General features: G+C 36.2%; 1 protein-coding gene across 3 annotated transcripts in view; it reads right to left on the bottom strand.

Annotated features, from left to right (window-relative positions):
• LRP1B (LDL receptor related protein 1B) overlaps positions 1-18,210 on the bottom strand; it is a 1,899,539-nt gene that overhangs the window by 287,153 nt on the left and 1,594,176 nt on the right. For all 3 annotated transcript variants that reach the window (XM_078451331.2, XM_078451332.2, XM_078451333.2), the window contains exons 44-49: positions 17,947-18,139; positions 17,191-17,316; positions 12,637-12,765; positions 9,884-10,003; positions 499-612; positions 107-256 (exon numbers count right to left, since the gene is read on the bottom strand). In XM_078451331.2, the coding sequence (XP_078307457.2) occupies positions 107-256; positions 499-612; positions 9,884-10,003; positions 12,637-12,765; positions 17,191-17,316; positions 17,947-18,139 (832 nt within the window). The remainder of the gene's footprint in view (positions 1-106; positions 257-498; positions 613-9,883; positions 10,004-12,636; positions 12,766-17,190; positions 17,317-17,946; positions 18,140-18,210) is intronic.

Raw genomic sequence — 18,210 nt, 5'->3', positions numbered from 1 at the left:
AATTTTAATCCTAACCACTGGATATTAAAAATAAAGTTTCACAAATTTATTGTATACAATGAGACTCTAAATCTCAAGGCAAAGACTTTTTTCTTTCTAGAATTACCTGGGCATTTTAATTCATCTGAGTAGTCCCCACAGTCGTTAGACCCATCACATATCCAACTTGGCAGGACACACAGTGAGGTAGAATTACATCTTATAAACCCTGTGGTTTTCACTCCAAGTTTATAGAAATGTGTACAATCTGTATTATCTGTAAGGAGGTAAACAGAAAATGAAAAACACCTCATCTGCAAAGATTATGAGCCTTCTATGTAGGTCACAGAAACAAGAAAAGTTAACCTCATTTGAAGAGATAAAAATGCAATTATCCTACACAACAGGGGTTAATTACACATCAATTCTGGACAAGGTTCAGTGAAACATTGGGCAGTGCTCCATGGAATGCCAAAGGTACCCAGGGAGGAACAAACAAAAGGTAGTGGAATATCTTACTGCAATTCTTTTCATCTGAAGCATCTGCACAATCTATGTTCTGGTTGCATCGTGCTGATCTTGGAATGCATGTCCCATCTGCACAACGAAACTCAACAGAGGCACAGGTTGAAACTGGAAAAACAGGTAAATAAAGAAATGGATAGATGAGACAAAAGCGGCTTCTTGCTCTAACATTCTGAGTACAGATGGTCTCTGACTTACCATGGTTCGAAATGAGTTTTTGGCTTTATGAGAGTGTGAAAACCATACACTTTCAGTTGAACCTATACTTCAAATATGGAATTTTGATCTTTTCCTGAGCTAAACATCCGCAATATGATGATACTTTCTCTCTTGATGCTGGGCAGCAGCAGGGAGCCACAGCTCCCAGAGACACGTGATTACAAGGGTAAACAACCAATTCACTTACAACCATTCTGTACCCAGACACCATTGTGTTTTTCATTTTCAGTATGGTAGTCACAAAATTATACAAGATACACAATACTTTATTATAACATTGAATTTTTGTTGGATGATTTTGCCCACCTATAGCCTAATGTAAGTAAGTGTTCTGAGCATGTTTAAGGTAGGCTGGGCTAAACTATGACATTTGATAGGATGGGTGTATTAAATGCATTTTGACTGACAATATTTTCAACTTATGATGGGTGTATCAGGACATAACTGCATTATAAGTCGGGGAAGGTATGTATTTCAATTAATTCACATAGTTTTGTTTGGTTCTACTTTTTTAACTCTGGGAAGTCAAACTTAACCCATGGCTCCCACCCTTGCAAGCTTGGGTTAGAAGTCTCATACGTCTTCCCTGTAGCACACCTATTCTCTCCGTTGTGGTACTTAAAATACCTCATTGCAATTGCCTGTTTATGTATCTGCTCCCCCACTAAGTTGTAAGCTCCATGAACGCAAGGACTGTGCCTTGTTCCCATGATAATATAAGCGCAGCACTAAGCCAACATACCAACAAAACAAAACAAAACAAAACAAAACAAAAACAAAAACAAACAAAAAAACTGCATGTTGCTGAGAAATTCTTTCTCCTTCCAATTTCAAAAGTACACGGTTGTAACACTAAGCAAATGTCTAATTGAGTTAGTATAGGGAATTCCGAATCTGGTTGCAAAGAAGTGGAAGTCGACTTTGATGAAAAGAACAGACAGCAAGCCAGAGACACTGAGATGGAGCAACCACTGAGCATTTGCTTTATTACTCAGAGGAAATAGCTCAGCAATGCTAGAAAGTCATCCATGCCATTTTCTACTCCTTTACACAGCCATATCACTAATATCTGCTATAGGAAATATGAATCCCTCGTTCTCAGAAGCATAAATGTGGTATGACTTGTCTCTATTGTTAGTAAGTATGGCTTTCCAATTCCCTGCTATGCTTAGATGAGAATCAGTTTCAATATGCTACTGTCATTATCTACACCTTATACAGAATAGCTTATGCTTAATCATATATTCCTTTCTACTTTGCTCACACATTTATTACCATACAATGGTTTCTAGCAATATGTTGTGAACAGGTGCATGACATACTATGTACATTAGATTAACTTAGGTGAGAATTTTATTCCAAATTCAAATTTCCACAGGTGGCTTATGTAAATGTACAACCTGAAGGGCTCTTTGATTATGCCACTTTTACTAGTGTTGATATTTTAAAGAGCCCATTTAATTATAAATAGAAATTATATCAATTGTAAATGGTTAAAATGCCACCTTAAAATATGCAAATTTTACTCAAGGGTGTATGTGTCATTTGTATTTCATAATGCACTGTTCTTATTATATTTAATTGTATCTTGCAATTGTATCCTTATTTGTGTTTAAATGATGATTAGAATAAATGTTTTATTTACAATTTACAATTATAATTGCCTCAGTGTTTTCTTCATTAAAAATAACATCTTATCATATGAAACAGATAATGCTATTATGAATAGAAATAAATACACTGTTCCAAACAGGAAAAAAAAAAAAAAAAGATATTCTTCTTTTACATCTACAAAAGCAAAAACTCTTCCATATTCCTTTCAATTACATTTTACATTCAATATTTTTTTCAATAGAAACAGCAAATGGAATATATAACATAGAAAGCAATCATGACAAGCATTTATATTTTGTTTCTTACTTTGCTATCTATCAGAATCTCCTATTAAGAAGTTGTATTCCAAAAGATCCTGTATAGTGCCTTTATTGAGAAGACAGGGTTCAAATTTCAATAGTGCTGTATTACAAGGTATTTAAACCCATATGCTTCCATTCTACACAAAGCAAAGATATTATCAATTGTCCTGCTTCCTGGTACATTGGCTGACAGAATAATGAACGCTATGTAAATGCTTAACTAGAGACTTCCTTGAATTTTTTATTTTAAAATTTCTTATGATTTGATTATTTTGAAACATGGTACATGTAATTGCATAACGTTAGTTAAATTATTGGTACTAAATTTAGGATGTTTAAGAATTACTTGAGGAGATGTATTTAATGTCTGCTTTTTAGTATCTTACTTCACATTCTGCTTAAAGTTAATCCTTAAAGATTAAAAAAAAAAAACCCAACATCCTAGACAGTGGTAATATTCCCAGACAAATCTAAAAAGATTATCTCATAATACCCCTGGGTTTCCATCTGAGACTCACAGAGTTTAAGGATGCCAGACGATCATAATAGGCACAATCACAACTCATTCCACCACCTCCATCTCTCCCCAAACTTCCACAGAGAATCCTCTGTATACATGGCAGGGAGCCCATCTGAGTGGGGATTGGCGGCAGATAGAGTGAAGAGGCAAATTATGACTCCGTGAACATGGGGGTGGCATCTCACACAGTTAAGAGGACTCGAGATCCAGCAATGTCACTGTAATGGAGGTTCAAAAATAATTGTACTGGGGCTCTCAGGTGGAAGTGCATGTAAAGAATGCGAGAAGAGAAGGAATGTGGAGCAAGTGGAACCCAGTTTTAGATGGTATTCTGAGAAGAGGAAAGAAAGGACAGGAAATCTGACTAGATGAAAACACACTATAACTTTGAAGTTGAAAAGAGGTGTTAGGAGATAATATTTAAAAGAAACACATGGGCAAAAGGATGAGGTAGGGGGTCAGGAAAACTGGGCAGAGGGTAGAATATTTGTAGGATGTGTGTTTTCTTCCACTTTCCAATAAAAAAATATGGCTAATGAATCTTGGTGAGGAGGACCAGGCAGACCTATTAGAGTAGGTGCAATGTGCAAATAGGAGGACTGTACCTTTACTTCAAATCCTCTCTCCACAGAGTCTATAACTTGGTGTAGAGTTTGGGAACCATCGGAGGGTTAACTAGGATGTTAAGTCACACTGAAATTGGACATACTAAGTGGTTGCAGCATTTCATACGCAGTAGAAGCAAGGTGGTTGTGGGGATTAATATCTCCAGCATCTGTAGGCAAGGAAGGAGAGGGAGATGGGAGGAGTCCATGGGAACCACAGGAACTTTAGTAAACAGGTAAGCAAATGCCTCTTCTGCCAAAACGTCTTCTGCTATGTTCCTTCAACTATATTTCTTCCCCACTTTGTTTTGGTCAGTCAAGTATTGAAATGTGTTTCACCCTTCGGGTAATTTTTGAGGGAGAAATGTACTGGAATCTCTAATTTGTCAAGTGAATATGAAAGCTTTCTGTCAATTTTTCCTCAGGCTAAAAGTCCCGAAAAACAGAGAAAAGAAAATAATGTAGTCCAAATAAAGATAAGCCAAGTGAGAAATACTAGACTTTTCCCTCCAGATAGTCCAAAAGGAGAAGGAAGCCTGCAAAATGTGAGTGAAAACAGCACAGCCACACCAGGAATAGCAATGAGATACTACAAAGGAAGATCTGACAGGGAATGTGGATCAAAGCAGCAGTAAGAGGGAATAAAACCATTCTTCCCCTCATATACTTTCTTAATTTTCCTGTTCCAGACACTTTATTTTGTCTGTGTCAGTTAAAATATTTAATGAGATAGGAAAGATACAAGATCGATTAGTCTTTCTGTGGTTTTTAGGACACTTGTTATAAATAACTTAAGTCAATGTTTTTTCTTCCAACTTCCCTGCCCAGCCTGCAGCACAGGGAAGCTGACAAGGAGAAAGAAAGAAAGAAAGAAAGAAAGAAAGAAAGAAAGAAAGAAAGAAAGAAAGAAAGAAAGAAAGAAAGAAAGAAAACATTAAATTTGCTGTCATAGTTCTTCTGTTTACTTTCAAACCACATCTTTTATTTAACTTACTGCTTAGGCTCTAAAGGTATGCAAACCCAGAAGGAATGATGATTTAGTCTATAGGCATGCTTATCTCTTCCTTTAGCGTATTGTTTGTGGATTCTTCAAAGTTTTATTATGAACTTATGAAAAAACAATCACCAGTTTCCTCTCCTTTAGGTAGCCTTAGAACTACTTAGCTCTCCAGTCCACCTAAAGGTGTCCAAGTGGCCCAGGCAAGTTCATGTACTTCCCAAAGGGAGTAATTAGACCCATCTCAATTGGGAGAGAAGGAAGGATATCATGTACTCTCCCCGAACCTATTCACACAACCTCTCACACAACCAGAAGAGGAATACGGAATGACAAACTTTCTGAACAATTCTTCAGGTTATCTCCTTCCACCCTGCCAGGTAGCCTGATGTCTAAAACTCTCAGGGCAGTAATAAAAGATTTACAAGGATTTAGGGTTTTGCTTCTCTTCAAAAAGAGAAGAAACTAAAACTGATTCCTTATAATATCCATTTCCACTCTGTAAACAGATTTTCTGCCTTGTGGAATAAGAAAGAAAGAAAGAAAGAAAGAAAGAAAGAAAGAAAGAAAGAAAGAAAGAAAGATTAATTACTATTAAGATCTAAACCAAAGAAAAAAAGTGTAAAATACTTCAAGTAATTTACAGATGATTCCACCGTAGCCTCTCTCCATAGCCTATCAAACTGTCTCTGTGTATATTGACTTTTTATTGTACTAATTTATATTTTTCATGTCTTGCTTTATTTATGTTAAAAAGTACTGGAGGCACCTGGGTAGCTCAGTTGGTTAAACATCCGACTTCAGCTCAGGTCATGATCTTACCGTTGGCAGGTTCGAGCCCCATGTTGTGCTCTGTGCTGACAGCTCAGAGCCTGGAGCCTGCTTTGGACTCTGTGTCTCCCTTTCTCTGTCCCCCTCCCCCTGGCTTGCACTCTCTCTGTTTCTCAAAAATAAATAAAAAACATTAAAAATTAAAAAAAAAGTAATAGGTAGCACAAGTGTGTGTGTGTGTATGCATGCACGCAGGTGTGAGTGCCCACGTGTACACATGTATATATATAACAAAGCACTGCATCCACATGTTGCACTGACTATAGAAACAGAGAAGGTGTATCTGGAAGAAAACACTTGGAGAGAGAACTCCTTTTCCATTGTCCCTGAGCCCTTACATGTTCCTTTTCAAATTTCATTATTTTTTAGGTACGATAAGGTTCCATTTGCTGGATGGCTATGCATCTGAATTACTGACTTATAAGATAAATTGGCTTATGGGATATAGACCCAGAAAGTCTTTCCCTAGGATGTGAAATGTGCCCTACAAGGACACTATGTGAATAAAATTAATATGAGGGAAAAATCAAATCCACAGATGTAACTGTAATAAATAATCTCATCTAAAAAGGTACCCATTTGTTTATCCTAAAGGAGCTAGTTCGCTTACTTAAATCTATTAATTTCTAGCTAGTAATAAAGTATATGAGTTTTCATGAGCGCTCTTAGTTTCAAGCATCCTATATTAAACAGGAAGAATTTCAAGGCATACGTTTTAGTTGTTGTTTTTAAGATATCCAATAGTTATGATTTTTACATTATTATTATCACAAAAGAAAAGTCTTGACTGAAACTTGATTCATAAATGCAGTAGTTCTTGTCCAAGTACAAGACTGAGATAGTTATAACACAGAAATCAAAAGTTTAGTCTAAGAAAGGGGAAATAACATTGTGAGTTATTTTTATTGTTATTCAGCAGCTGGTAATGATAACATTAGGCACAATAAAATCTATCTATATTTGTTGGAAGACTTACTGTTCCCCAGCAACATAAGAATTTGGCATACACCTACCATGTACTAGGTACTCTGTTTCATAAACTTCAACTCATGGACTAATTTGTTTACCACCTTTGAAAAAATGTTTTTTTTTTTTCATTTTTCAAGAAAATCCACAGTAAGTTATTAACTTCCCACAGTTCCTTTTATGAATTTTGTTGTAAAATCTACTTTTCGTATCTATTGTTCAATTCCTTCACATTCTATCTTGATATTTTTATCTTTATCCTAGCTTAAAGTCTTTATTATATTCTCCCTTCCTGCCTGCAAAAAAATAATAAAACATACTTTTTTTTTTTTTTGGTCTACTTATAGTTTGGTGTCCTCCTTTCTTCCAAACACTTATCCATTTCCCTATATTTATCCCAGTATCTTACTATACTTTATCATTTTTAATATTTTACATGCAGTCTGAAATAACAGTTGATTTAGTCTGCAAAAGTATTTGGGTCTTCCTAAGCTACAGGGTCAACCTTAAATAGTAAGCTACTCAAGTGTTTGGCCAAAGTCTTATGGTCTAAGATGGCAGAGTAACTTCTTAACCCTTTTCTAGTGACAAATTATTTGTGCACATTCTGTCCTCTTCCACAACTTTGCATCACCTTCTCATAGCAACTGGACTTCACATCTTTCCTTTACCATCAATCTTTTCTTTTAAAAAAAAATGTCTATTTATTTTTGAGAGAGAGAGAAAACAAGAGCAGGGGAGGTGCAGAGAGAGAGAGAGATGGAGAATCTAAAGAAGGCTCAGACCTGTCAGCGCAGAGCCTCACGTGAGACTTGAACTCACCAACTGTGAGATCATGATCTGGGCCGAAATCAAGAATTGAACACTTAACTGACTGAGCCACGCAGGCACCCCAACCATCAGTCTTTTCTAAAGATAGTATTCTTCACTGTATTTACTCCTTCACCATACATTTTCTGCTCCAACCCAATGAAATTTGGCTGTTCTTTACAATTGTTCTTTACCACTGAACTGACTCCCAACGAAGGTTACCAAGAAATTATCTCCTATTTGCCAAGTTCAATGACCCTCTAGTCTATGCCTGGCTTCTTGCCTTCCCCATAACACTTTACAATGCTAACTGATTCTCCCTTCGTAAAAAATAATAACAATTTCCTATGAAGATCTTTCTATTAGTCCTGTGATCTGATTCTCCTTTTTTGCATTATTAGTATATTTAGTTTTTTTTTTTTATTTCAATAGTCAATTCTGATGTACTCCCCTACAACTATTACTCCATACATCCTCTGAGCTTTCTCTCTGTAATGAGTTCAAAATAAACACTTCTCTTCTAAATATACTACTGGAGCCCCAGCTCTACATCTATCTAAATGTCTTTGGAACAGTTCCATCTGAATGTCTACAGGTGCTCCCCTCTCAGAACGCAAATATTATCTTATTCCTATCCCATGTGAACAAAAGACCTATAAAAATAAATTTAAAAAATAATGAAACACAAATAATAATTTAAAAACAAAAACAAAAACAAAAGCTCACAAAACGCATCTATTCTTTCCTATGCTTTCTCTGGGATTATTACCCGAGATAAACCTTTTAAAATTTGTTGTATCTGTCTCTCTCCTCTTAATCTCATATTTGGCTGCTGTGATAGCCTCCTGTTTTATCTTTCTGATGTCAGTATTATAGTTTTCATTTTCACAATCAAAGTGGTTTTTTTTCCTCTTTTTTTTTTAAATATAAATTTGATTATATTGGGCTTCCTTTAAACCTTCACTGACTTTCTGGTGACTACAAGGTGAAGTTTATGTTCCTTAAAATGGGTCAAAATACATCTTCAAGTCATGGCTCCTTCATCTAATTTGTCTCATTTTTTCTAAACCACTTGCCAGTATGCAATCAGGCTCTGACCATATCAAATTATTTGCAGCTTTCAATATTAGTTTCCCTACTTGGAATTACCTTCTATTTTGATCATTCCACCTTATTTATACCTTATTCCAACCCACTCCCCCAAGAAAAACTTGGTATTCTTATATGTGCAATTATAGTACTTGATATAAATCTTCATCTGTAAATTACTATCTTTCACTTGCAGTTTGAACTCCTAAAGAACAGGCAGATGACTTATTAATTTTATGTGTTCATCCTTAATGCATTGTACCCAATGAAATGTGTTCAGTGAATGAAGATTTTTAAAGGAAAATTGGTTTAGAAAATTCTTTTGGGTCCAGATTTTAGGAGGCCTTAAATGTCAGACTAAAACATTTGTTGTTTATTCTGTAAACACCAGGACTCCATTTGTGATTCTTTATCATGTCTATGATTAAAAATACAAGGTGAATCCTTATATAGCATTTACTATATGCCGAGTTCTGTTCTGAGCTTTTAATATACTCATTTAATTATTGCCTCTTTTCTTATAGCTTGGGAAACTAAGGCACAGATTGGTTAAGTATTTTATCCAAAGACAGAGTCAGTATTGGGGTTGGGGCTAAGGTTTTGTCCCAGGTAGTCTGGTTTGCTGATCTGTCCCAGTAATCACTGTAAGAACAAGTTCAATAAAACATTATAGCATGATTAACAACAATTGCATTAACTGGAAAGAGTATATGCAGGGAGACAAGTTAAAGGACTGCTGTGTTGGGGTGTCTGGGTGGCTCAGTCAATTGAGTTTCTGACTCTTTGTTTCAGCTCAGGTAAAGACCCAGGGTCATGGGATATATCTATACTCAATGTGGAGACTGCTTGGGATTCTCTCTCCCTCTCCCCCTCTCCCTCTCTCTCAATATTAAATACATACATACATACATAAGGAATGCTGTGTTAATCCAGGCTCAAGGTAGATTGAAAGGGAAGATATTTCAAAGAATTGGATGATTTATTGATGCATGGGCATGTGGGTGATAAAGTATGGAGGAAAGAGGAATCCAAGTTTTCCTGTCTGGTTGTTAGGAAAATGATGAAACACACTCATGTGAAAAACAGAGAATTGAGAAATGAAGGAGAGCATTTTTGGAGCAGTACATTCAGTATTACACATTCTTGTAGAAATGTCCAATAAACAAGGAGGTAGAACTGAAGATGTAAGAAATGACACGAGTTTTGAAGTGAGTGAAGGGATAAAAATCAGAATAGAGAATATAGTCATAATTTTCAATGAATTCTAATAACTCTCCTCCAACAGCATCTACGAAAATGTGGTCCATATATGTTAGCAGGTGCTATATACCAAAAGGGTGAAACCACTGTGCTGTCAGGGACACACTATGGAAAATTTCAGGAAATAGCATCATAACATTCCTAGGCTGAAGCAGCACATATTTACCTTTACAGTCTAATTCATCAGAGTTGTCCCCACAGTCATTTTCACCATCACATAACTTGCCATGCGTAATGCAACGACGATTGTAGCAGGGCTTGAAACCTCGTCGACAGCTTCTGTTTTCTTATAAATGAAAATAGAAACAGAACTGGATGTCTTACAGAGATATTTTTAAAACAAAGAAAATCACTGATGAGATCTCATTCATAACAATTGGATCATGTTTCTATGAAACAAGTGCTGTGCAGGATCAAAGCTCTAGATTAGAGCTTTGCATATTCATGCATTATCAAGTGGTATATTCAGTAAAGACCTTTTTGACTAAGTATTTTAACTTCAGTGTTCATACTTGGAGACCTCTTCAAATTATACTCACATTATTGCTTCTTATATTTGTGTCCACTAGCATGGAAATAAACATACTAAACTTTCTCAAGAAATCAGTCTCTACCTCAAAAGTCATAAAGACACTCTCAATACCTATCTCCTATCTCTTCTGCATGCTGTAAGGATTTTATAACAAGAAAAATAAGTGGCAAAACATGTATCCCTGAATCAGTGAATCAGAGAGTTACCTAAATATCCATAAATTCCCTTAAAAATTATATGAGTGGCTCAGTTGGTTAAACATCTGACTCTTGATTTCGGCTCAGGTCGTGATCTCACAGTTAGTGAGTTCGAGCCCTGCATGGAGCTCTGTATTGATAGTGTGGAGCCTGCTTGGGATTCTCTCTCCCCGTCTTTCTCAGCCCCTCCCCGACTTGTGTGTGCATGCACATGCTCTCTCTCTCTCTCTCAAAATAAATAAATAAACTTAAAAAAACATTGAAAAATGTCTACCAAATTTTCTAAGAATAATAATAATTGCTTTCTAAATGTATTTACCTTAAAGAGAGTTTCCTGGGGCACCTGGGTGTCTCAGTCGGTTAAGTGTCCGACTTCAGTTCAGGTCATGATCTCAAGGTCTGTGAGTTTGAGCCCTGTGTTGGGCTCTGTGCTGACAGCTCAGAGCCTGGATCCTGCTTCAGATTCTGTGTCTCCCTCTCTCTCTGCCCCTCCCCCCTCATGCTCTGCCTCTCTCTGTCTCTGACAAATGAATAAACCTTTAAAAAATTAAAAAAAAAAAAAGAGGGTCTCCTGTATTTTCTGATTTGGGGCAGAAGGTACCACTTACAATAATAATAACTGCCATTTACTGAACACTAATTTTGTGCCAGGCTCTATATTGAGCAAATGTACATATACTTTTGTTTATTTAGTGTTCTGAATCAACATTCAAACTAGGTTTGTCTTGTAGTGAGAAATAAAAATACAGAGAAGTACCCTTGCTCCTACAAGTCATACACTAGTAGGTTTAGGAACATAAATGCAACCTCAGGTGTAACTCCAAAGCCTAAAATCTACATCTACGGGTGTATCCCACAGGCCAAATGCAGCCTGTGAGCCTGTTTTTGTATAGCTCTGGCTCTAAGAATGGTGTTTATATTTCTAAAAAGTTTAAAAAAAGTTTTTTAAATAAAGGATAATTCACAGAGAGCACTTTTGGCCCACAAACCCTACATTACTTAACTAACTAACCCTTTCCAGATAAAGTTTGCCAACCACTGCTCACACGAATATTTTTAGGAGATAAAAATAATGTGAAATATATTCTCAAGACAATTCATAATAAATATGAATTGCAAGCTGATTATTATATTTTTATATAGTTTAATATTTTCATAGTGTATAGAATATAACCATTCATTCAAGTGAATATGCCAGTTGAGGTAAATTCACTAAGATTTCAGTTATAGATCAATCATGGACAAATTACATCTGACTATCATTTTAACGGAGAGTGTGATTCTGCAACATAAAAGAGAGAACTGCCTGTGAATTGCCCAAACTCTATCTTCCTCTTATTTTAACCACTCTTTGATCATTTAGGTATAATTATTATCCAGGTTATAGAACAAAGGAGAAAAGTAGAAACCAAATTCCAGATATATATTCCTGAATTTTACAGAGCATACAATATCAACACTCTTATACTGCAGTGCAAAAATAAATCAAACCATTTTGGAAATAAGCTGGAACAATGCTACAATAACTATTAATGATTACACATACACAAACTTCCAGGAAAAATTTTGTGATGAAGGTAAACATCAGTTGCTTGCTGGGCTCAAAAAGCCAATCTCTACCCTCAAGAGAGAACAAAATGTTGACCATCACTTGGTGTCACCTATAGAGGTACAGCTGGCAGAACTCCCTGCTTGATGGGGAGGATAGCTAAGGCAATAAGCCCTTGTACCCAAAGACACTAGCCCTGGGCCAATCCAGGAGGCAAAAATAAGGATGACACTTTGATATCAACTCAACAATGTGCTGACTGATGGTGAAACTTTACTGCAGAATAAACTTACAATATCTACCAAAACTAATATTTCTGACTTACACTTTAGGAATGTAACCCTAAAACTTACTCCTACATGATGAATAACTAGACAGCTAAAAAGAAAGGCTCTTAAATTTGTACTTTGTAGACAGAAAGCCATGGGGAAATTCTTCACTGAGTATCGTGAGTACCGAATAGGAAATAAGGAGCCCTGTTTGAACAAGAACAAAGCCAAATCTATGCCTTAGACCTGCATATTATTACAGACATTCAGGAAATCATACGTATGAACTAAATGGAGATAATCAAACCAAAAACTATAAAAATAATTACAAACTGCTCTCTGAAACAAGGACATCATACATGGGACACTTACCACAGTAGAGTAGTTTCTCATCTGACTTATCCTTACAGTGAGGAATGCCATCACAGGTGAGCTGGTAGTCGATACACTCTCCATTTCCACACTCAAACTCTGAATACATGTTGCAAGAGGAATTTTTTGCTGAAAGGGAAAAAGTCAAGGTTTTTACTCAATAACAAACATAATGTTTGCTCTTTTTACCTTCCCTTTCTAAAACTTTTGGGACTTGCCTCACTTCATTTTTCTTTTATACCTATTTGTATATTTTGCTAATTATTTTGTGACTATATATGTATGGAAAGAAGGATGGGCTTAAATTTGGGTAACTATATTTGTGCATATTGCTTAACAGTCCACCTTAAAAAGAAATTGTAAAAAAAAAAGAACCAGTTAAATGGGCTCTGTACATATTGAGAGTGTGTGTGTGTGTGTGAGTGTGTGTGTTTTCTTATCGGAACCTATTATATACTCTTCAATACATTGACATTTTCCAGACATAGACTTCTCTTGTTTGTTTGTTTATTTATTTACATTTGAGTGTAGTTGACACTCAATATTACCACAGTTTCAGGGACAGTGTTCTTTTTTTGTTAATGCTTGACTTGATTCATCTCATTTAAATCTACCTCCAACCTATATTCCTCTCCAACTACCTTTTAGCAGCTTTTGTCATTCAGATGTACTGAAACTGCTAAAAAGATTCTCCTCAGTCTCTTGTTCTGTGCATTGTGAGAGGTACCAGGGAGCAGAACTGATACACACGGCCAGCACCTGCTCCTTGAAATGCACAGGAAACCATGGATTAAACTGGTAGAAGAGCCTGATAAACTGAAAAGCATGTGAACCAGAATTTATGGGCTCCAAGTGACCACCACCATATTGTCTCACTTCTAAATCTCAAGATTTTACTAAGAAATTAAAAGCCAGAGTTTCTGGGGCACCTGGGTGGCTCAGTTGGTTAAGCGTCCGGCTTCGGCTCAGGTCATGATCTTGCGGTTTGTAGGTTTGAGCCCTGTGTCGGGTTCTGTGCTGACAGCTCAGAGCCTGGAGCTTGCTTCGAATTCTGAATTCTGTGTCTCCCCCTCCTTTTCTTTTCCTCCCCTGTTCATGCTCTGTCTCTATCTCTCAAGAATAAATAAACTTAAAAAATAAAAAAAAATTAAAATAAATAAATAAATAAAAGCCTGAGTTTTTATGTGGCTTGCCCAATCTGTGAGCAAAGACCCACAGCAACAAAGTATGAGCAAACAAACAAAAACCAAAAACATCTTTCTACAGCTAGGTTTCATTGTTTCATTCCTGGAACACCAGTGTGTAACCCCTGTTGTAGAAAGAGCTTTCCTGGGGAAAATGGACTTATTTTTATTCTTAAATAATAGATTTGCCAGCAAACACTTGGAATCTAATGTTTTGGTTGCATCCCTTGTGTTGTTTGCTTCCTTGTACTCACTCCATTGCTTGTTGAATAATTGTACAGCAAAATCTAGTCATGTTAATTATGTTGGAGGTAACTGGAATTCATTTATCTCCACTAATGCAGAAAACAGAGCTTAATTTTATAATTTACTACCAATTTCTTTTTAAAGCTATATTTCAGAAATATTCCAGCCACTATTACTACTTGAAGTTTCCAGTGTTTTCTTTATTATTTCTAGAAATTATCTCATTTTCACAGATTATCAATCTACCTACCTATGACTTTTAATTGAACTCCTTCATCAGTAATTTTTTTTCATATTCTAAAAATATTTCGTTTTCTTGGTGCAGTCTAAATTTCAGTGGTCATTAGCTAAGGTGGAAAGTCATCTTAGAGAAAGTAACAAAGAATTAAAAAATCTAAAATATCATTAACTTTAAAGAAAGAAGAGCTGGAGCATCGGGGTGGCTCAGTTAAGTGTCTGACTTTGGCTCAGGTCATGATCTCATGGTTAATGAGCGTGAGCTCCACACTGCTGTCAGCACAGAGCTTGGTTCGGATCCTCTGTCCTATCTCTTTGCCTGTCCCCCACTCACGCTGTCTCTCTCAAAAATAAATAAACATTTTGGGGCGCCTGGGTGGCGCAGTCGGTTAAGCCTCCGACTTCAGCCAGGTCACGATCTCGCGGTCCGTGAGTTCGAGCCCCGCGTCAGGCTCTGGGCCGATGGCTGGGAGCCTGGAGCCTGTTTCCGATTCTGTGTCTCCGTCTCTCTCTGCCCCTCCCCCGTTCATGCTCTGTCTCTGTCCCAAAAATAAATAAAAAACGTTGAAAAAAATTAAAAAAAAAAAAAAAAAGAAAAAAAAAATAAACATTTCAAAAAATAAAAGAACAAGTGTTAAGAAGGGTGCTGACATTACTGCACATGATCACAATAGAGCATGAGCTGAACAAAATTCACTTACTGAGAGTCTATATGCCATTCCCAACTTATTCTACTTTCAACACATCCTATTTAACTTTCCACTTCCAGTGAAAACGAACTGTTATGATTGAAAATGCAAATTTTGTTTTGATAATCATTATGCCTTTGAGGGGGAAAAATATTCACAACAAAAAATGTTTTTATTAGGTAAAATCAAATCTTATATAAGCACAATTCTTGCTTAGGTATGTTCATATGAAATAGTATTGAGTGTTTTATGCTTCTTTGCAGAAACAAAAATGTGGTCCATCTGTCCTCTAGTTCTCTTACAAGGTAATTACTTTAATTATATTTGCTATTCTTATTTCTGTTGCGGGTGTTGATAAGGTTAGGAATGTTGTATAAAATGGAACTGCCTAATCTTTCTGTCATGAATTATGCCAACACATGGTTTTCCCTCCCATACCCCGAGGGAGGTGTTAGTAAATGGCCTTTCACCCCTTCAGCACTGCCATTAACATTCATGAACTGCTCTGGGTGAACTAATTCAGATGTGGACATAGATATGCCAGAAATATCCTCATTTCCCAAAGATGGATTTGACAAGAAGTTACTTTCCAATCTCTCTGCTGGACCACAGGATTTCAATATGAATGCACCATGGATACAGGATGCTTCTATAAAGGTCTGTGGGCTCTGAGGAATCCAACATCACTCTATAGTTGCATGTGAATACAACTGTGCTTGTTTAAAAGACAGTTTTCTTTCTGATTCATTCCCTCTCATCAATAGAGAGAAGCAGGTGGCTTAGTAGGGACAGATGTATCTAATCTATTTTGCAGCGAGCACAGGCATCCACTGTATACAAATAAGCCTTGCTGTTTCGACTAAAGGCATTGCTTTTCTACTGGCCTGTATTGACCTGTGAAAGAAACATGAATGATTCTAATGCATGGCTAACACTCCAGGCTTACTGATGGCATCAGATCCAGACCATTACAGCTGAAACCACAAAAGCAAACTGAAAGAGAGTTTAAGCAATTGCCTGAACAATTCAAGGAAGTGTTGGGTTACTAAGAAATACAGGAATTTGTGGCCCGAATTATTAAAATTGTCTTCATTTAAAGTTCACTGACCAACTGCATCATTCCCTCGTTTGCTTTGGCACAGTCTTAAATGAAAGTCTTTTACTTCTTTGGCTAAAAGGTGCCCTTTGGGTTGTGGTACCAGTGTGCAAAGTGAAAAGGTATGTCTGTGTTCTTGTATGAGGTGTGATAGTTTTCAAGGTAAAGAAAACGATGTGAAAGTGCTTGCATTAAAGTACATGGCTGAAAAAAAAGATCCTCCTGGTAAATAACGACCAAATACAAAGATGAAACCTACTTATACCATCTGATACAATGGAGCATATCCAGCTCCACTGGTTTTCTAAGATGAAAAGGTAGAAGATGAAGAAATAGATGATGAGAGGAAAAAAAGCAAACAATCACCACATCCTGAGAGTGAGTTCACCAATTTCCAGCAAAATGTTTATCTTTTGTCTTTGTTATACACAACAGTCTTAATGTTAAAGATGAATTAACATTCTTTATGTCGCTGGATAATTTCTCATGGCAGTATTGGAACACTTGAACCTTATTTATTTTGGAAACAGTTTGAAAACTTAGCTGTTAATAAGTGTATACTGTAATGGTACTAATTAAAGATTGCAATGCCTTTTGGGAGGTATAAACATCATGCAAGGCTGCAATGTTACATTCTTAATTAACCGTTTGGAAATGATTACAAATAAGCTGCATGAGCCATTCTCTCTCATTTACATACTGTGACGGACTGTGAGTAGTTTCACTACAAGGCTTCTGATCTACTGCCTATATATTGGTTTGTTTCAGCTTTTTTAATTTTGCTATTGACTTAATTTTCAAAGTCGTAACCACAAGTTTGCAGATGATTATGTACACAGGTTATTTCTCTAATCCAACACCTTCCAGCCCACAATGGGGGGAACACACCATTTGCCGCTGTTTGGATTATCATTATCTATCATATGGTGTTACAATTAAGTAGAATGGTGAATCGAGTTCTTTTTAGGATAGCGAGATATGCCAACTGGGCCTTTAATATTGGAGGAAAGTACAACTTCATGAATACTGAAACAATTTCAATATGTCTGTGTGTGCTTTTTGAGCAGTTATGTCATATCACATTTCAATACTCTTTACTTACTCACACATCTGTTGTCATCTAGCAATATGCGATCTCCCCTGCAGGAACAATTCACTCTCCCATTAGGAGTTAAAAGGCACAGGTCATGGCAACCTCCATTTAATACTGAACATGGAGAAAGTTCACCTGCAATAAAGAAGCTTTATTGGTAACATTTTATATTGAATTTCTATTCTGTTAGATAGAGATTAATAGTAAACTGTTAGACTGCACCCATCTCTCAAAGATAAAAATAAGAAAGATTCAGGACTTTTGAAAATCCAAACATCACAAGCAATAAGAACTTTTGAAAAACATGTAACATAAATCACTACATCTTCTACAACATTTGTCAAGGAAGCCACGGCATCACATGAACTAGAATCATTAAAAACCACATTGACACTTCAAGCTGCAATTTTTGTAGGTGTTCCAGTGATTAAAGAACTTTTAAGCCCAGATGTAAAGCTTATTTATTAAGAAGTATTATTTTCAAGGAAACAATTTGATTTGAAAGTTCAAAGATAGGCAGTGAGAGAGAATAAAGTTCCAGAAACAAGTAATTAAAAAGGAATTGTTCCTCTGGTGATAAATTCAGAACTACAGAAGGTATCTTAAACGTTTCAGATGATTTTATTGTACTGCATGGTCAAATCCTGAACACTATCCCAGGAACTCTAAGAAAACAAAATTCAACCAAGTATTACTAGAACACATAGATGATTTTTCAAGTGATTATATAATTAAGAAATACATTTAGTGTCTAGTGTAACTTACAGCTATTAGTGTCATTGGCAACAGCTATGATTCCCATTGGTTGGTGTGGAATATCAGAACGAAGAATTTTTGTATCTCCTCCTGTATACTTGTTGGAACGCAGAATAGCTCTTCTTCCCCAGTCTGACCAGAAGATATAATTGTCATAAACAGCCAAACTGAGGAAAGTTCCTGGCCCAGATTTGACAATCACCTGAAATAAATTTAAATATATATTTTTAAATGAAGATATAGGCATTCCTATAATTACATCCACTTTTACTT

The sequence above is a fragment of the Panthera onca genome, chromosome C1 (assembly GCF_046562875.1).
Source record: "Panthera onca isolate mPanOnc1 chromosome C1, mPanOnc1 haplotype 2, whole genome shotgun sequence".
Classification (NCBI taxonomy): Eukaryota; Metazoa; Chordata; class Mammalia; order Carnivora; family Felidae; genus Panthera; species Panthera onca.
The sequence above is the reverse complement of the archived record's forward strand: the minus strand, read 5'-3'. Positions and strand labels throughout refer to the sequence as shown.